Source organism: Pseudopodoces humilis, chromosome 6 (genome assembly GCF_049639895.1).
Source record: "Pseudopodoces humilis isolate 2021_Gansu_Grassland_sample_001 chromosome 6, ASM4963989v1, whole genome shotgun sequence".
Classification (NCBI taxonomy): Eukaryota; Metazoa; Chordata; class Aves; order Passeriformes; family Paridae; genus Pseudopodoces; species Pseudopodoces humilis.
Window position 1 is genome coordinate 58,520,252 of NC_142205.1, and position 20,461 is coordinate 58,540,712.

General features: G+C 39.2%; 1 protein-coding gene across 4 annotated transcripts in view; it reads left to right on the forward strand.

The window, feature by feature from the left end:
• DCLK2 (doublecortin like kinase 2) overlaps positions 1-20,461 on the forward strand; it is an 80,209-nt gene that overhangs the window by 55,813 nt on the left and 3,935 nt on the right. For 2 of the 4 annotated variants that reach the window (XR_001331642.2, XR_001331643.2), the window contains 11 exons: positions 1,788-1,860; positions 2,834-2,942; positions 6,510-6,567; positions 9,557-9,676; positions 11,414-11,560; positions 13,768-13,901; positions 15,191-15,268; positions 16,352-16,448; positions 17,920-18,000; positions 18,769-18,885; positions 19,647-19,729. Coding sequence is in view for 2 of the 4 variants with exons in the window: in XM_005525588.3 (XP_005525645.1) it covers positions 1,788-1,860; positions 2,834-2,942; positions 6,510-6,567; positions 9,557-9,676; positions 11,414-11,560; positions 13,768-13,901; positions 15,191-15,268; positions 16,352-16,448; positions 17,920-18,000; positions 18,769-18,885 (1,014 nt within the window). In the remaining 2 variants the exon portion in view is untranslated. The remainder of the gene's footprint in view (positions 1-1,787; positions 1,861-2,833; positions 2,943-6,509; positions 6,568-9,556; positions 9,677-11,413; positions 11,561-13,767; positions 13,902-15,190; positions 15,269-16,351; positions 16,449-17,919; positions 18,001-18,768; positions 18,886-19,646; positions 19,730-20,461) is intronic. The other 2 variants (XM_005525588.3, XM_005525589.3) reach the window with 1 other exon arrangement.

Below are 20,461 nucleotides of genomic sequence, written 5' to 3' on the forward strand. Positions count from 1 at the left end.
AGATTTGCCAACCAAGGTACCATTCCACTGTAGAAGAAAATGGGTTTGTATCTATGGATCCTTCCTCACACTGACATAAAAAATCCCACCAGCTGTGGAGTTCTGGCAGAGCTAGGGTTAAACTTTTCAGATTCTGATCTAACACCTCAGCCACAATGGCAGCATTAATTTAATTTTATTTTTGTACTAAGTTTAGTGCTTTTTTCCCTGGTAATGTTTGCTTCCTTCTTGTGGCAAGAAGGAATGTGCCCAGTCATACTCTGCCCCGATTACAAGACTGAAGGAAGTTGGAAATGTGGGCTTGATGTTCCCATATATTGTCACTCACTGGAAACCCAAAATAGATTACTAATAATTTAGGCTGATGACTAATACTTGGCCATGGTCTGTTCTGTTATTTCTGCTTCAGGTTTGAAGAAAATGTGACTGACTGGTTAAGAGACTGACTCATGATTTTGTACAAATGTCATTTAACCCAAATGTCCTTGTTCCTAATCCCTGTTAAATAGACAGGTAACTCAGAAAGACAGCAGCATTAACGTAGCCTGGGTTTAAGTTATTAGCAAGGAGGAGAGTAGTAGCTGCCTACTTGCTGTTTGATGCTACTTCTGTGCCAAATGCTGGTAAACTTCATTGTTTCAGGGGCTCTGCAAAATTAAGTTGTACAGCTTCTAGTTACTGTAGCTTTAGCTGATTTGGCAGCTCAGCTGCCACTAGAAACTTAAGCATTCATTAGCATTTCATGAGCCTTTAGACAATATCCCTATCTGTCAGTTCAGTTCTTTCCCTGACAATAGTGTTAATGATTTAAAATATTCAGCAGTGTAACCAGACAATGTCAGCTAAAAGGCAAAATGCTGCATTTGCATTCCCGGTGTCTCGAAAAGCCATTTCAACAGACACCGAGCTTAAGGCAGAGAAGCATTTTAATCCTTCCTGTGGTGAGTTCTGAAAAACTACCATAATAGCCCATGAAGAAAACAAGATCTGGAACTTCACAGAACAGCAAGAAATGTTACGTAGAGGATGGGAACGATCTAAACTTAATTTTAATTTCACACAGCATCCTTATACGTAACTAATAGCAGAGCTTATAAAAGTGGTGCACGAAACACATCCAGTATATTTTACTATTTATGGCATTCATTCCTATGCCTCCACCCCTTTTCAAAATTTAAACTTACTGTTCTTTACATCCCTGGGCAGTATGACTGGATGTCTTTAAGCAGAATCATGAAGATTCTGATCCAGTACCAATTAAGTCATTATTGCAGGAAAATCAGTTTTCTTCAGCTGTCATGCTTAAATACCATTTAGATATTTGTTTATTTACAGTGTCACAGTTACTAAAACTGGATCTGTGTCTGGATACATATCAGACATCTAATTTGAAATGCTTCTAAGTGTCAAATCTTCACACCTATAATAACCTAAAATAAAGCCTGATAGATGGCTAAATAAATCTGATTATCATAGATGTACTTGGCCACCTAGGCCAAAATTGTAGGTGAAGCTGAAAGGACTTTTCTTTGCTCTTTACTGAAATCTGTTCAACTGCTTGTCTAAATAGAAATATTGTGGCTGAATCTTAAATTGGTACAAATTACAATGATGATGAACTTTGAGAAAGCAAGAATGAAAATAAGATTGGTGTAGAAAAGTAAACTGACTTTGTACAAGTGTTTTTAGTGTTTAGTGGGTTTTTTATTTTCAAATTTGCTACTTTTTTGTATGGCTCTTTCTTGTGATTACCATGAGAAATTAGAAGTTGTTGTGTACTTCCACAGATCTCCCCACATGGTGGATCTTCTTCCAACGTGAATGGTGTACCTGAATCACTCCCTTGCCAGAGTCCCGAAGGTAGGATACCAATAATTGCTGCCAATCCTTGCCAGAATTTTGCTGTAGATGACACTTGCATTAACACTTCAGAGTGGTTTCTGATGACTCCAAATAATTTTCTGTTTGGAGTTGTTTGTTACCTTGTTGATTCACCTTGGAAAATAATTTAGCACAATTTGTACATCAAAGCAGTTAAGTTAGGAAATAAATTCTGTTTATTTTCTTTTTTTTTTTGTCCAGTGGTAACATAAAACCTTGCTTTTCAATAGTCACTATTAGGAATTTGACTGATTTTGAGCATGACCTGCATTATCATCTGAAACATGTTTGTGGCTGGACTGAAAGATGAGCCCTCCTCAAAAGAGCTCATTGTGCTTCAGGTAGAACCACTGGCCAAACAACTGACCTTAGCCAAGCTTAACCCTTCATGCCTCGTCTCTTCAAAGCACTGTCAGTTATTTTAAAATATTTTTAAATTTTGTGTTGGAGTAATGTTTTTTTATTTTTAAAATACTGACATAAGCATCTATCAGAATTACTTGCATTTTGGATGTTTTAGGAGCACCTATAAGAACTTGAAGGAATTCTGCAGATAAAACTTCTTGGGTTTTTTATATGCATTGTAGCTGAATCTTATTTGCATTTTTACTTTGAGTTTGCAAAAAAAAAAAATAAGTCAAAAAAGTAATTTGAGGTCAGAAAGTTTTAGATTAAGAACTTCTAACTGTATTCATTACTTTTAGAATATGCCTGTACAAAAACATAGCAAGAGACTTATTTGTGTGTTCAAAGGTCAAATTACTTTGGGTTCAACTTGTTCTTCTTTACATTTGAGATAAAACCAAGGGGATTGCGGTGGAGAAAACAGCTTTCTTTTAAGTTTTGTTTTGCGTTTGTGACTGTTTTGTATCTGTGGAGCCCATTGGGGATATATTGCATCTTGCTGACACTTCCCTTCAGCTTGCATTTTTGACTTCTATTTTTTTTACAGGCTTGAATGGAAACAAGTTCTCAGGGTCATCTACCATTCTTGAGAAGTATAAAGTGGGGAAGGTGATTGGTGACGGCAATTTCGCTGTTGTAAAGGAGTGCGTGGAACGGTGAGCAAGGAAACTGTTCAGTCCTGCTGATTGTTGTACTGGATAAAGCCCCGTGCAGTAACTTAATTTCCTAGACAAATGTAATGAGATGAAAGCAAGGAACAGTTGCAAAAATATGCAGGCACTTCAGGAGAAACAGGCATAGCAAAACATGCAGAGCTTCCTATGTTTTCTTCCAGCAAAGGGATACGAGAGCAGCAGAGAACCATGGCTTTTTATCCCACAAACTAAAGGAGGCATCACCTTCTCATGGTGCCTCCTTAGGAAACCCCACAGCTCTTCAAGAAATCTCTCGCACTACAGATGGTTGTGGATAACAGGAAATTCTATGTGGCATCTAAACAGAGTTTGAGAGACCACCCCCCCCTTCTGCCTCAGCAGTTCTGCTGTTGTGGTGTCCCCACTGCCTGCTGCTGATGTGATTTTTCACAGCTTTAAGCATTCTGTGGGTTGAGTACTCTTAAAGACATGCAGTTGTTGGCTATCAGCCTGTGCTGGTGGCTCTCTTGGGCTTGCTGCTTGTGTTTCGTGGCGTGGAGGAGCCAGACACTTGAAATTAACCCTCCAACATGCCTGAAATATCCTTGTGCCTGATTCCCTGTGGTGTAGGCAGGATACCTTTGCAGACCTGTGCAGCTCTGCTGCTCTTCCTCTGCAAGCTTTGTGTCTCACACTTTGCTGCCAGAGCAAACATAACAGATGATTTGACTGTCACTTTCTCAGTGTGCTTCTTTTTTAGAACCACCTTCTGCTATCTTTAGCAACCTGAGCGTTATGTCAGTTTCTTAAATATTATGAGGAATCTCCAACTTGTACGCAAATACTGGGAAAACTCAGCAAATGACTGTGAAAAACATAAATGTTAGTGAGACTTTCTATTATTTGATCCTCATCTGCTGGTTTTAGCTAAATTTGAAAGAAAAATAATTCTGAATGGAAACATCTCATTCCAGAACTGAGGTTAGAGTAACAGATCTGTAATTCCTTGGGTCTTCCATCACGCCCTTGGAAATTCAGTGTCAGCAAATGGAAGGTCACACTGTATGGTCCTCTGGCTCAGGAGACTGGGCAGCCCAACTTCTATCAGTGGCACTAAAGACTGAGGCAAACAAAAAAAGCATTCCATGCCTTTGCTTTATCTTCATGTCTGTTAGTCAGGCGACAGTCTTTGGCAAGCACCAGTGTTTTCTTTCAAGCTCCCTTTGCTATTGACACACTTAAGAAACCCGTGTTGTCTGACTCAACAACACTGGCCAGTTTCAGCTCTAATGGGGCTTTGGCCTTTCCCCTCCTCTCCCTGCATGCACCAACCACAGCTCTGTAATCTTGCTGTGAAGCCCCACCTTGCTTCCTAAGATCCTCTTGAGCACCACAAGGAGTTCCCTGCTCAGCCAAGCTGCTTCTCTGCCACTTAATGTCTGGGAAAATTGAAATCTCCCACGAGGGCAAGGGCTACCAATCCAGTAATTTCTGATTGCTACCCACAGAGTAACTCATCAGTGCTTACATCCCAGCCAGGTGATCCCAGACACCCCCTACACCATCTCCTTTGTTTTCCACTGCCCTCACCCTCACCCAGGGGCTTTCCTGAAAGATAGCAGGTTAAAAGCACAAGGTAATGTATTTATTATCAGAAATATAAGCTGTGCATTTTGGAAATCACTTAAATCCCACTGGAAATGGGACAAGGGCCGCTAATTCACTGAATGTCATCTGTGCTTTTTGGAATGAGGAAATTGGACCAGAAAAACAGCCCTCCAATTACAAAAAAATTTAAAAGGCACAGTTACACTTCACTATCTAGTTTTGTATGTGTTCAAAACTTTAGTGCAACATTATTAAATAAATTTTATGTAAAATAAGTATGCAACAGCAGTTGCTAATAATGGTGAAGGAGGAAATGCCAACCATAAATGCTTCTCTTTTAATTCCTATTAATTATACTTAATTTCTAATAGCGTTGTGCTAAGAAGCCTAAGCTGTGGAGCCAGGATCCTATTACACAGCTACCAGCTGGGATGTTCCACAAAAAGAAGGAGAAAAGATTAAGGTGGTCTCTTCTGTGCCTGTGTGTCTGTATATAAAGACATGAGTCAACAGATGGGCACTGACAGCTCGAGAAGAATCCCAGAAACCTGTCAGACAATGCTGGTGTACGATGTGCAGTGATATTAGCACACAAATTCCGGGGGTTATATCCGCCTTTTTTCCTTGGATGCTGCGGTAGAGGTCATTTATAAGAGGGATTTGAAGTTGCTGGATGAATTGGCTTTGTGAATGTTAACTCCTCGTGCTCACAGCACGAGTGCTGAAGGTTTGTTAAGCGGATGTTGCTGATCAGTTGTTCGCCGGCTTTCGGATGTACAGTGGTGTAAAGTACAAATTGTGACTCTGATTCCCACGCTGTACTCGTAGCAGATCTTACATCGGGTCTGTAACATGAGAGGGTGGCATTTCACTGATACCATTTAGATAAGGGCTTCTATCTAAAGACCAGATCGGGTTGTAACTATGACAACCTCGCAGATGCAGCAGCACTTCCAGGGCAGGGATTCTCGCCTGCAGTTTTTTGATAATGCATAAATGGAATATTACATGTTAATTCAGTTCAGTTAGTTCAGTTTCTTCAAGGTGCTGATTTTGACCAGTTGTATCTAATGCCAAAAGCACGGTGAAAATCACCCTGGAAGTTTGAAAACATGCCTGATTTGGCTTTTGTATCTACCTCCTCTTTTCCAGCGGTGTTCTGATGCACACTGGAGTCTGTTGGCACTGGCACAGTACAAAATAGCAGCAACTTGGTCTTATGGCAATTTCATATGATTTTTAATTCATAAATAATATAAGTCATAATTTCTTCTTAGTTTTAAAAAAATATTGTGTTGCTTTTTATTCTGCTCATTTTTCCCTCTTCCAGAGAAATGGAGATTTTTATTGCTTAAAGGGATGAAAGACAAACAAGAACTCCTTTCTGTGAGGAGTATTTGCTGAAAACAGTAATCCTTTTTTACTTTGTATATGACCCACCCTGTTAAATGTCATGGGACTTTAGATGACAGCTGTAGAATTCCACAAAGTACTTTTTTAAAAAAAAATACAATACAAAAGCTCAAAATCAGTGCCTGACAAATTCTACAGGATTTTAGACTATCTGCAGTGGACTATGGGATTTTAGCTCTGTTGAATCCTACTGAATTTTTTTACTAGGGTATCTTCACACACACACACATATGATTTAATCTTCAAAGCCCACCAGTTGAGCAAAGCTAAGCGGAAGGCTGAAGGCAAATTTTGCATGTTTCCTTAAAGGAGTGACAGTGTTGTGCCAGGTCACAAAGAAGAAATTGCAGCTGGATCCTGGGATTAATGCACCAAGGGAGCTGGGTTGTGGTAGTCAGGGAAACAGCAGGCACAAATGCTGCTGAAGAAACAAAAACCAAACCCAGGTCTGCTCTCTGAATTTTCTGTCAGCAATCTCCATGGACGACAGCATGTTGTTATGATGGTGTATTTACAGAAAATGCCACAATTTTTGTAATTAATGGCTCTTGTGTTTTTCTTGCTTAGATCCACAGGAAAGGAGTTTGCCCTGAAGATCATAGACAAGGGCAAGTGCTGTGGGAAGGTAGCGTACAACCATTTGCATGTGTACAGAAGCAGCACTAGCAGCTGCTCATTAGTCATAAATGGTGGGTGTGTTTGGGTTTTCTGACTGTTTTCAGAGTGTCTCTTTAACAAGATGATAATGTATCCAAGAAGCAAATAATAAAAGCAGTGTGTGTTAGCCTACTAAATAATAGAGAAAAATTAATTATTGCTGATTTTGTTGGGCTGCCAAAAAAAAAAAAAAAGCTAACATGCACTCAAAATTTATTGGACAATTTTGATGTGTAAAATATGGGAGAGGAAATTTGCAGCTATGTGTTTATTTATGTAATTCCCATCCCACTCTGCCTTTTATTTTTCTCTCTGTATGGCTCAACATGCTCCTTTTATAAGCAGAACATGGATTTGAAAAGAAATTTTCACAACCATTTCTTTCTGTTTATGTAGTGTCACCTTCCTGTATTTACAAAGTTCTTTTGTGTTATGAAAACTTAATTCAAACTTTAAACAGAAAAATCTAAAATTGTCTCTTCAGGAGAATAGCATCTCATGTAATCCGAGCAAATATCTGAGAGAGTCAGACCTTCTAATTCCCTTCATGCTTCTTGAGTATGGATATTTTTAAAAAGGAAAAAAAATCTGCCTCCCCTCTTTGTGTGGTAAGGAGCTGTCTGATGCTGTGATGGCTTCCCATTAGGAGAGGTTCTCAAACAGAAACATTTTGTCTATGCAGATTTTAAACCATGTGCTAGGTGCTAGGAGATGAGGGTTTCATTTTGCCTCATATTCTCTGGATTTATTTAGAAAACTTAGAAAGGAATCATAAAAATGTGCAGCCACAAGAAAAAGTGCTAGGATTGCATTTCTGAGATTAAAATGTTGCAATTTATTCAGCTGTGGAAAGGGTGACTCTGCATTCCACTGTAAACAAAATTTTTGAATGATGTGTACAGCTTGCAACTTTAGATGGTTTTTATTACCTGTCTGAGTCAGCTGCTTATGTATCATAAATTGGAATGGTCTGGAGATAGATAATCTATTTTACACAGTAGAGTTTAGAGGAGTTTTCTATTTATCATTCTTCTTGCTTTAAAACATATATTAAAAAAAAAAATCAACCCCATGCCCATTGCTCGTTTTTAAAGGACCTGTATCTTTATACCTAGAGATTGTTGGAAGATGTTTACACCTCTTAGGGCAGTGGCAGAATCATCCTGGAAGAATTCCAACAAAGGAAATAATTAAATTTTGGTACAGCTTATTCCTTCCTCACTTAGTTCCACAGTCCTGCCTTAAAAACACTCATCCAGCCCAAATTTGGATGATTTAAGTGTTGCTCATTGCTCCTTGATCTTGGATGTTCAAAAATTTGAATCTAATTGACTGTTTTCCACAAGTGGCTCAAATGCTCATTACACAATAACATTTCTGTAAATAAATCATATTAATGTAGACTGAAACATATATTGCACTATCCAGGAGAACACCATAATGAGTTCTGGAATTACTATTTTTTTTTACAGAGCAAAACATTGCAAGTCAGCGGGGTGGTTGAAAATAACTAGCTACATATTAGTCAGCATTTTTTGAGGGCAGATTTTTAAACAGTAGCTCAACAACATTCTGGAGCCTTTAAAAAAAAAAATTACTGTTTATTTTAAGTACTAATTATGCCTGAGCAGTTTAGTCACAGATAAAACCACTGTGCCTTAGATGTAATTAATGGGTGTAATAAATTTAGTATGTTCCCTGTTCTTTAGGTTGAGAAAGCTGTAACAATATTCTAGTTTTTGCTTGGACTCTTAATGTTAGTTTCGAATTTCCAGGCTTCCATCCCTAAGGCTCAGTATGCTGTGGCTGTTCACGAATTTCAAAGGTGTGACGTTTAACCCTCGTGTGCCGCACCGTTCTCTCACCAAACAAGACGCACACGTGGCATGTGGTTTCTGACCTATGTAGGCACAGAAAGCTTTGGCTAAAGCACAGTGCATCCATAAATAACCCCGGAAAAAGAAGGTGAAGTGGTGTGAGATCTCCAGTCACTCCCTGTGCACAGTGGATCACATCTCCTCCTCGTGCTCTGCTCACAAATGCATGAAGTGCATGCTCCTTATCGGTGCATTCAACATGGATAAGTTCCCAGTCCAGTGACGTGATTTGTTCCCTGCCAGGGTGGAAGGAGACTTGTCTGATGCAAGCTTTGTTTCGTATTTTGCAGATAACCTAAATACAATATCCATATTCCAGCATTTATATAGGAAAACTAAAATAATTCTTCACATGGAAGGGACATGCAATTTTTTTTTGCTCTCCAGTGTTAGAATGTTCTAGAAAACAAAGCATTTGAAACTAATTTGTTCTCGAAAGCCATTAGTTCCTCAGAAGCACAGGGAAGGGGGGATTGAACTCTGTGTGCTGTTAAGCTGTTGGATTCACAACAATTTAACTGAGCTATTAAACATTGTGCAGATTGTAAGTCTGAACAGACATATAAAATGAACCAAAATCCATAACCAAAGCACTCAGAATATATTTTTCTGTAATATATTCCATGACTTTTTTTGAAAAATAAAGTCATTAGATATAAATCCTAGGTAATCTGTCCTTGAGTAACCTACACTAAATGAGAGGTGAAGGATGGAGAGGATCAAAAACATGTTAGCTATTGATGAGGGGTGACAGGTTCTAATGATCCATCTTGGGGGCAGAAAGGTTCTGAACTTAATTTCACCTCATAATACCCACATAAGAATATAACCTGCACTTCCTGAATTGCTGTCATGTTCTGGGGTCTTTTTTTGAAATGCCCCAGTCGTTATGTGTGTGAAATATATCTTAAATTAAATGTGGTCCGTGGTGAAATACAAGATCCAGCAACTGAAAATAATCTTCTTCTATATAAATTAATCAGCAAAAAGAGTGCTCCCTGATCAAGTGATTGGCTGATCAAAGGAAAAGTGAATTGGCAAATTCATGTTTCAGAGAAACTTCCATCCTCTCCTGAACAGGAGCACCTGATTGAAAACGAAGTGTCTATTCTGCGCCGAGTGAAGCACCCAAACATCATCATGCTCATAGAGGAGATGGACACCCCCACAGAGCTCTACCTGGTGATGGAGCTGGTCAAGGTAAGGCTCAGGGGGCTTCATTTGTCTTGTTAGAATTCTCTGTGTTGGTGTGAAATCGGAGCACTATTCAGGAATGTTAAGATCTTGGGAGATATAATCAAATAAGGTTTCAGTGGCAACCTTCATTTTTTAATCATGAAAGTACACCTGTCAAGCAATTATATTAATGGGATTTCTCTCCAGTTTTAATTTGACTGTTAACACAGATTTGAGGTAATTTTGCAGTGTGCACAGTCTAGAGAGAAGTGGATAGTGGGTTTTATATCATGCCTACAATGTGCAGGGGTGATAGAGATATGCATATGAACACTTGAATTTATTTCACTGTTCTCATTGTTTAATGATTTGATTTAAAGATATGAATTCTCTCTAATGAATTTATCTTAATAGGCAAGACAAATAGATTAAACTCAAGTGATTTTCATCCTAGAAAACCAAAACTCAGAAGATCTCACCCATTTTGGTAATATCAAACAGTTCACCAGAGAATGGATGCTGCTTTCATACATGTACAGAGAAAACACAAATACTCATTTTGCTGTCACCTTGTGAGCCAAACACATGAGTAGCATCAGGTTCTAGTTGTGCATTCTCTTGTCTGGGTTCTGTACATGCATAGCAACACTGCACGCTTGATTAGCATGTCAGATACAAATAACACAGCAAAAGCAGCACTGCTCATTTTTGGAGCAGCACTTCTTATTTCTGACTGAAGCACTGTTACATTCAGGAGTCCCCTCTAGAATGGTTGCCAGACTGGGAAGCCTCTAAAGAAAGCGTGTAGTTGTTGATTACATAATTTCTGTAGCCCACTTATCCTTCTTCCTTTCTGGAAGTTATTTTTATACCATATAGGCTTTTTAGGGTTTCAAGACTTTATTTTTTTATGTTTTAATTCACCACCATCTTGGCCTGTATTTCCTGAATTGCTGCTTCTCTTTGGTGTGCATTGAAATTCTTGGAATGCCACCCACAGCTCAGACAGATCGCTCCTACACATGTATCCAGGGAAACCATCATGGAGACACCTACATGAAATTTGTTGCAATGACTGAAAATGCCGCATCAGTAACTCACTCAGACATTGCTGTGTATTCCCAGAGGAACAGGGCATCCATAAACAGAGCTTGACACATTCAGAAATCACCTGGAGGTTCTGCACTTTGATGTACCTCAATCAGTGTATTCATTTATGTTGGAATGTGTTTATCTTTTTTTGTCTCCTTCAGCTATATTTATTTGGTATTTCTTGCAATATCTGCAGAAATTTGAATTTGCTGAATATTTGTTAGTTATGAGGGGGTTCTTTTCTTTTTGGTCTAATTTATTTTAGGCTTTACTCAAAATCAGGGCTGTTTTTCAATATGCTGAAGGTATTATACTGATAAGATGAAGAAAAGTGATGCTGTATGCCTGTACCTGTAGGTAATATAAATCAGTGATCAAAGGTAGGAAGAGCAGTAGGAAAAAATCTGTGATTTGTCCAAGCTCAGACACCAGAAGCCTGGAGTACAGTTAGGAATTTAATGTAGATGACCAAAGACCCAGTCTAGTATCTTGGTGACAAGATCATCTTTCTGCAAAAAAAACTATTTTTTTTTTTTTTGCTGTTTAACTGTAATTTGAGCATGTCTTTTGTGAAGGAAGATTATACATGTTTGTTTAAGGGTTTGTTTTTTCTTTTAACAACCTTAATTATTTTTTAAAGAGTGACTTTTTTTCCTTTCCATTACATAGGGAGGAGACTTATTTGATGCCATCACTTCATCTACAAAATACACAGAGAGAGATGGGAGTGCCATGGTCTACAATTTAGCCAGTGCTCTCAAATACCTGCATGGTCTCAACATTGTGCATAGAGACATCAAACCAGAAAATCTTCTGGTATGTCCCATCTATTTTCCAGTATTTTCTCTTATTTTGTTCTCCTTAATGCAAATGCTTGTGTATGAGGAGCACAGCAGAGAATAGCAGGCATATTAATTTAGAATAAGTATGTATAAAGTAAATCTTCTGCTGTGAGATAACAATCACCGTAATGCAGGAGAGCTGTGCTCAAACCTGTCCTCAGACCTATCTTTATTTACATTTTGATTGGCTGCCTTTTGGATAAGCAGGAGTAGTGTCTCACAAAACAATTAATTTTAAAGTTATGTCAATGAATTATTTATCAGGTTGCAAGTGGGAGAAAGGTGGGCTGAGAGCCATTTCTTCCATTTCTTTGAACAATCCTGTGGTTACCATCTGAAGCCAGTGGTTTTTTCCTTTCACTGTAACTGTAGGATCACCTTTCTGATGGTTCACCAGTATTCTGGCTGGGAATTAACCCTTTACATAGGTTTATTCTTTTCCTAGGCAACTGGCTACTTTTGTTTTCAGCAGAGACATAAAACAGCTGTGTTGACAAGAATTACCATGAAGTCTGCTTTGGGAGCTATTTATGCCCTGCTCCACAGAGGGCATCATTCCCATTCTGTCCACAGAATGGGATCAGTGTGTGCTGTCCTGCTTATATGCAAAGGGTACACTTGTGTATTACATGTTGGATATTCAGTGTCATGCACTGAACAAACAGGGCCATAATCTCCCCTGCTTGAGGCTTTTCTTAAAATCTTCTGTGGTGTTTGTCAGTCCTGTGCAGTGAGTTTGCATTGAGAGTAGGAGTCAGTTTATCCCAGACTGGATTTTGAACTATTACAAGGACAGGGCTAGAAGCTAAAAATATTTCCTAATTAATAGTCAATTCTTTCCCCAGTAATTCCACTGACAGTGTTTAGCAATTTAAATAAACCCTCAAATAAATTAGATTGTTTAGCAAAAAGCAGTGGGGTGGGGGGCGAGGTGGGGAGGCTTCTCCTGGAAAATGTTGTCACAGCAACATGGCACTTGAGAGAGAAAATGAAGGTGGAAGTCTCACATACTATTATTGCATCTCCAAACACAGACAGTCTAAAGAAATTTTAAGCTCTCATTAGTGATTGAATCAATTATAAATAGGCACAAATGCCCTTTCTGCCTAGAAAGCCTAAAGAGATTACTCAACAGATGCAAATCTTACTGTGATTGACAGCAGCAGAATGTTGAGATAACATCCTGGTATTGAATGTAAATGCAAATAATTCCCATCAACTGCTACCTGTAATTGCACATAGTTAGGTTTTTTGCACGGGGTCATCCAGGCTGTCTGGATGAGAATTACATTCTCTTTGCTAGTCATGCATTTAAAAAATGCAAACCCTAAGAGTAATAGCTGATATGAAGGTGGTGTATAAAGGAGAACAAGTGTTTCCATTCCTGATATCAATTACACAGGGGAATGAAGAAAGGTATTGGAGTGCTCAGTTGTTTGATGAAGGCAAATAAATTCAGCCATTCTGGAGATTATGGGGTCCCCCATTCTAGATGCCTTTGAAATCATGTTAATATGAACATTTCACTTTAAGAGAAAAACAGAGATGAATTTATTAGGGGGGTGTTTCCTTTGTGTTGGTCTGTTTTATCCCTGCCAGCAGTTATCACAGTTGCATAGCACTTTTCTATCAAAATTCAGCTCCTTTCATCAATGAAATGACTCTGTGCTAGATTGTTTACAGGCCTTTTGGTAAGGTGCAGTTGGGTCTGCACAGAAACCCAAACTGCACTTGCCTAGACCAAGCACAGGGAAGACATTTGCTGATGAAATTGCCCAGTATGCTGACTATATTGATGCTAAGTTAACAAGATGTTAAACAAATCTGATTGTATCTGCCAGTTCCATTTTAAACTCTAGGTCCCAGTCAAATGAAAGTAGAGTATTATATTTTACTGAATATATTTAAAACTTCTCAGTATTCAAGGACTGGGTTTTCTTTTCCACCTCTAGTTGCTTGAGGCTCTGTCATGGTCTGACCTACATAGCTGGTAGACAGCTCCATTGAACACTTGATCCAGCTGCAATCAATGGGAATTTTTTCTCTTTCCCTACAGGGCTGTGGAAATTACCTCTTTTTCCCATCTTCTTGGTGTGGTAATGATGATTTCCTATATAAATTAGAGGATATAAAAATGCAGATGTTCTTTTCCTCATTCTGTGTTAATTTTTCTGATTCTAGGTGTGTGAATATTCAGATGGAACCAAGTCTTTGAAGCTTGGAGACTTTGGACTGGCGACGGTGGTGGAAGGCCCTTTGTACACTGTCTGTGGGACACCCACCTATGTGGCTCCAGAAATCATTGCAGAGACAGGGTGAGCATGACTGCCTACAACACAGACCTGGAAACAACTATTTTTGGCAGGTTGTAAGATCTAAATGCTCCAGCAGGCTGGCCCTCCATTGTTTTGTGACCAAACCACTCATGGGCACCATTTCCAGCTCCTCCAAGAGGCCAATATCCTTGCTTTGCCTGCTCTTAGAGTTCACTTTTGCCTCTTCTCCCACCTCCCCAGGACCAGCTCTGGTGCAGTGGAGTCCATTTGTTTGTACTCCCTGCCTCACTTGAGCATCCAGCACCCATTGTACCGCCTGTGACATCTGCCTGGGGAAGAACACACAGGCAAAACACAGTGTTTGCATTAGAAATGGAATCATTTATGTTGGAAGAGGCTCCCGAGGTCACCTAGTCTAAACCTGTTCTCAGGACAGTTGTAATTAGATCACGTTGTTTCAAGTGACCCTTTTGGGTGACACATCCTGTTTGATAACAGTTGAACAACCCCATTACTCTATTTAACAGGTCATTGCATAAATACAGAAAAAAATTTGTAAAATGGGGAATTTTCACCAATGGCAGATTTTCACAAGTCCTCTCTCCTTTTAGACCTATGAGAACTCCATTTCGTGCTCTGGCTGACTCTTGCCATAGCTGCGACCACTGAATTTCCTGATGGAGGGAGGTTTTGTTGTGTTGTTTCACTCCTTGTTCAGTTCATTTGTTGCATTGAGAAACTTTTCACAGCTGCAGTGAGCTCCTGAGGTGTCAGAGGGCACCTCATCTGCATGGTAGAGGTTTTGACAAACTGAATCCACTGAATAGGGGAAAAGGCCTCATTTTGACCTCCAGTGTTTTAATTTTTGTGCTTTAAAAGAAAAATGAAGCTCCTCTTCTCTGTGTTACTCACCGGAGAGGCTGGAGAATTGGTGTGTCTTGTTGCTTAGCAACACATGATAACCTTAGAGAGAGTTATTTCACTGTAGGGACTGAGAAGGCACATCCTTGTCTTTAATCATTAGTGGCTCTGGATTGGGAAGCCTGGATACTGACTTGGGTTTGAGTATATTCAGAAGACCTTGGAGAGCCTTGAGGCTTATGGTAGAGAAAAAAAAAGAAAAAAAAAAGAAAACCATAGAATCATGGTTTCTTAAAGACTGTAAAGGTGTGAAGAAAGTGCTCAGGTACAAAAGACATCACCACATCACCAACAAGTAACTTATCACAGATTCTCGCACAATCCTGTCAGTGTCATTTACTTCTGATTGGAATGACTTTTTTTTTTGTTGTTGATTCAACACAAGTAACACAGCCTTGTTTTCTCAGGTATGGCTTAAAGGTGGATATTTGGGCTGCAGGTGTGATCACGTACATCCTATTATGTGGATTCCCACCTTTTCGCAGGTGAGTGTCAAAGGGAAAACAGCAAAAATAATTAAGTTCTTTCAGAGCACGTCTGACCTTGCTCCCTGAAGGAGGCATCCTGAGGCTGAGGAATAAAGGTGGATTAGATTGATGTGTTTTCCCTACGTTTTTAAGTGGTTTTCATTTGTTCCTCATTTTCGGTTTTGGGATCACTTTTATTCATTTGTTTTCCTACGGGGGCAGGTGTTTTAGTGCTGTGTGGGGGCTGTGAGGGCAGAGCCGCTTTTCCTTTTGTCTCCATGCGGATCCCAGCTCCGCCATCCATGGACACGCGCTGCCCTCTGCCGCTGGCGCTGGGGCGCGGCAGCTCCTGGAGAGCGGCACTGGGAAACCAGGAGAGGGGAAAAATGTACTTATCCTGCCTTTTCAACCTTCTTCGTCCTCTTGGGAAGTATCAGGCTGAGCGATGAGGTTTGCAGACATCATCTTTGGTACTCAGAGTCAGGCTATGTATGGGTTCTGCTGAAAATCAAATGGTTTTGTTTTTCTTATTTTGCCAGAGAGTGAGAAGGAATTAGCACACTTTAGCAGGGAATTCTCCTCTTAACATATAAATTACTGTTACTACACGGTCTTTATGTTCATTTTTGCAGCAAAATCCTTAACAAAATACTTAGATTTTAACTAAATCACCACACTGAACGAAAATACTTTGCAAACAATACAATTATTGTTGATGGGAAAATACTAGTTCAGGTGTTTGGGTTTTTCATATTGTTTGTTCATGTTTAAAGCTGGAAATGTGTTTTGAAAGATACATTGTGCAAGCAAATGTATTCTTTGGTTAGAGTTTTGGGGTAGGGCACAGAGAATATCCATATCATGCTAGTAAGAACCGGGTCATGAGTGAGATTAAAAAATGTGTGTTAATAATGCAGTCCCTATTCCAGTGGAAGAGTTACCTCAATGCATTGGCTCAGAAGAGTTATCACTGGATAAACTTGCAAATTATGCATGTCTAGTTGTTATTAACATAATTTCTGTTCCATCCCCAAATCAAAGTTCCCCATGACAAAATGGCTTTTTATCTCATAACATTTTTTTGTTACTGCTGTTTTCCAGTGAAAACAACCTTCAGGAAGACCTCTTTGATCAGATACTTGTGGGGAAGCTGGAATTTCCCTCTCCCTACTGGGATAACATCACTGATTCAGCAAAGGTACTGATATTTTTTCCCACCTGAAAACAGCATTTCTGATAAGCCCCTGTGCAGCCTGTGCTCAGTTGGGAAGGCAGCCTGAAGGATCCAGAGCAGCCTCTTCCCCAGTGTCCCCAGCTGCTGTGCCTTTTTAGTTGGCACTTAACAGTGCCTAATGAAAGCTCAGGTGTTTCAGGCTGTCATGTTCTGCCTGAGCAAGGGCAGCAGAATGCCAGCTGCATTCAGGGAACATCACATGATACCCAGTTCCCTTCATGATGCACTAAACAGCAGGTTCAGTGCTTCAGCTGTAAAATAAAGGTGTCTCTGAATTTTTCCCTCCTATCACTCTTTAAAAAAGAAAAAATATTGCTTTGTGGATTGGATGCAGTTGGCATTTCTTCCCGTTTTTCTTGTGGCATTTATCAGAGCTTTTCAAGATGTGTGGCCATTGCTAATTGTCACTGCCAGCAGTTCTTCTGTGATCATTGCAGTTTTGTTTAAAATCATTGTTTCTGTAGGACAAAGATCCAAATTGTAAGCCCCACTTCTCAGATTAAGTCACTAAAGTGCTCTGAACAATATCTGAGGATATGCTAGCAAGTGGATCCACTTGGCTATCCAGCCAATGAGAAGCTGAACTTTTTTTCTGCATTTTTCTGCATTTCCCCATGGGTGTTTATCCATTTACCATTTCCCAAGTCCCAGTCATCTCACACATTTCCAGACATGCATTCTGAGCAAACAAGGTCCTCAATCTTGGTATTCAAAGTGATGTCTCACTTCAGACTTCCAAAGACTAAATAACTTGGCTGGTTGGGAAAGCTCTCAGTTAGGTGTTTTGCTATCATCTGCTTGAAGAAACCATTTCCCAAAACTGAAGTAATGGACAGTCCCCTTGAAATAATCTTGATGGGTATGAAGACTGATAATTTGGAGGCTATAAAAGGTTTTTTGAGGGGGGGACTTGCTCAATGTCTTTTATTCTTCTGCAGCAACACAGAAGGAGAAGTGTTTTCAAATAATTTCATCAGTTTCTTGACTTTCAGATACAGATTCTTGTCTCTGATTTGTGCTTTTTATGTAATGTTACTGATTGCATGTGCACTGCCCAGAGAGGATCTCATCTCTCACACATTTGTTTTTTTTCTGGTATGTGCACGGATATATAGAGAACAAACTAGAACATTAGAGCTGATTTTTTAACATTTCTTTTTCATTTGTTTTCAATAGACTCAGTGAAACATAAGTACAGTGAGTAAGTTGATACCAAACACACTGCCTGGCAGACCCTTAATCCTAAAGGGCAAATTTAAGTTCCACTTAAGTCACACTGGTATCACTGTGTCTGGTATCAGCTGGGGTTGGTTTTTTCCCATCCAGATATCAAGGAGATTCCAGTGAGAAGAAATGGGTGCAACAGTGTTTTCAGTTTTAATATCCTTTCCCACTCTCTTCAAACCTTTTTATTTTTTTTTCTTTTTCAATGAAGGAGCTAATCAGCTTGATGCTACATGTGAATGCTGAAGCCCGGTACACAGCAGCACAGATCCTAAGCCATCCCTGGGTGTCAGTGAGTAAATCACATTTCACTTGTGTCTAACTTGACATTAAACCTGTAAATCTAACCAGTAACATGTACTGTTCAGAAGCAGCAGTACAATTAGCAAATATAACACCTAATTTACCACAGGCACTAAGCTGATGCCTTCCAGGTCCTTCATCTTCTCAGGCAGCCGGAAGGGGAACACCAAAGTGTGTTGCTTATTGATTTAAAATCAATTAATTATTAAAAAGTACTGGGTTTACGTGGACACAGTCAATGCTTATTTTCAGACATGGCCTAAAATAAGGACTGAATATGATCTCTGGAGTTCCCTGACACAAGAGAAGACAACTATTAACAAGTGTATCAATGGATAACAGCTTCTCTCAAACATATTTATGATATTTTATAGCACCTCCAGACTTAGGACAATGATGGGCCATTTAAAGAGGTGATTTGAAAGAAATACAAGTGAGAAATATGCTTTTCATTTTTAAGATTATTTCAAGCATGTTATTTTTTAACTTGCTTGAATCAAACCTGCAGCTTGTAATTGTGGGACAAATCATTGCTCTGGAAGTGTCACATGTCATTTTAAGAAACAGACATTCATTCACAAAACAGTGAGTGATTCCTCTGTTCCTTTCCTCTGGAATTGTCTCTCATATAGCAGTGTGTTCACCTTTGGACTGCCTATCTGAATATTTACTATGCACTAAAAAGCAGAAAGTACCTGATGATAAAAAACTTTCTCATTTTTTTCCTAACTTGAATATTGTGTTCCTTCTTGCACAGGATGATGCTTCCCAGGAGAATAATATGCAAGCTGAAGTAACAGGTAAACTGAAGCAGCACTTTAATAACACCCTACCCAAGCAAAATAACACATCTGCTGGGGTTTCTGTCATCATGGTAAGAAAAATGAACATTTTTATACATTGATAGCATACTCTGCATATTTTCCTAACAGTGATCTATGAGCATGTGTGGTGCAAGAATAGCAAACCCAAAATTAGAACAGTCTCTAATTCTAGTCTTTATTGATGTATAATGTGGATTGTCTCATCATTGCTTGGGTGCTACCCAAGAGATAAAAAGGAGCTTTCAAGCAGAAACATGTGAACACTAAGTAGGTATATGTTAAGATGAAGTTTATTAACAATTTGAAATATTTCATTATAAAAACTGTGGGTTTTTTATCATACTGCCCACCTAGTTAAGTAGGGTCTTCCTCTGTCCCTGACCAAGTATTACTTCATCTTGAGCATGGTGTTGTTCAACTCTACCTGTGCCGGGAAATGAGGCTCCATTCCAGAAACTTCCTTTCTTTCTGATCTTACTGGGGCCCATCCTTGTCTGATGCATCCTTGTCTGACACTGCACACAAAATGTATCTTCAGTAAGTTAAAGTAAAAACATCCATGGTAACATTACAGGGACTTCCACCCTCACCCTCCCATTAGTATTAATTACTCTCAAAGTCCAGCCCACATATATTAACACAGAATTGTTTTAATCATCTGAGAGCCAGTAAATTTAAATAAAATGTTCTTGCAAATACATTTGTGTGAGTTAAATAAGCAAGCAAGTTAAATGTAGGAAAAGTGATAACATAAAAATGAGTCAGGAAATAGATTTCAGGTTCATGCTCTTGTCTACATTTCATTTGACAGTTTGACTTGACAGTTTGAGAGGGACTTCAGAGCTTCATTCTTTATACTGTTGAGACTATGGATAAGCCTGAAGCTGAAAACTGGTATAAAATGCACTATATGTAATAAGAGCAATTTTAATTCTAACTCTCAGCCCCTCTCCAACTTGCATGCCACTTCAGCCTGTCTCAGATCTCTGACACAGCATAGCTTCTGGCTTCTTATTGGTGTGGGTTTTTTCTGTTAGCTACTGACACTCCTTCAGCCAGGAAAGTTCACCTCATTTTACCTTTTCCTGCTTTATTTCCTTCTAACAGGTATGGAAGGATGTAAATGCATAATTATTAATTGCTGAATGCAGCTCCCAGTTAATGCTGAAAGGAAAAGTAAAACCTTGTTCAAAACACTGTGATCTAATGAGGGTTAAGCCCCCAATTTGTTATTCTTGCCCTGGTTCACCTCGAGCTTTACCTTTGTGTTCAGAAATTCTTCACTTGCTCCAGCACTCATTGCTTATCAACATTCAGCTTCAGACAAGCACACTGTGTAACTCTCATGTATTGCAGTGCATTGCTCTCTCTCAGTCCACCAGCACATTCACTGGAGCCCCTTTAGCACCACCTCATTCCAACACCTGGCCCATGCAGATAATACCATCCTGTGGCAGATAAGTAAAACTGCACATCCCGAGTTCAGTGTCCTTGCACAGGAGGCTCCTGCTGCCCCCAAAAGCATGTTGCTCTTAATTCATTACTGATTTTTTTTTTTTGTCAATTAAAAAATGTTCTGTAAATCTAAATTTGTTGCAATTGTCTTAGTTCTGCTTAAAGTAAGTC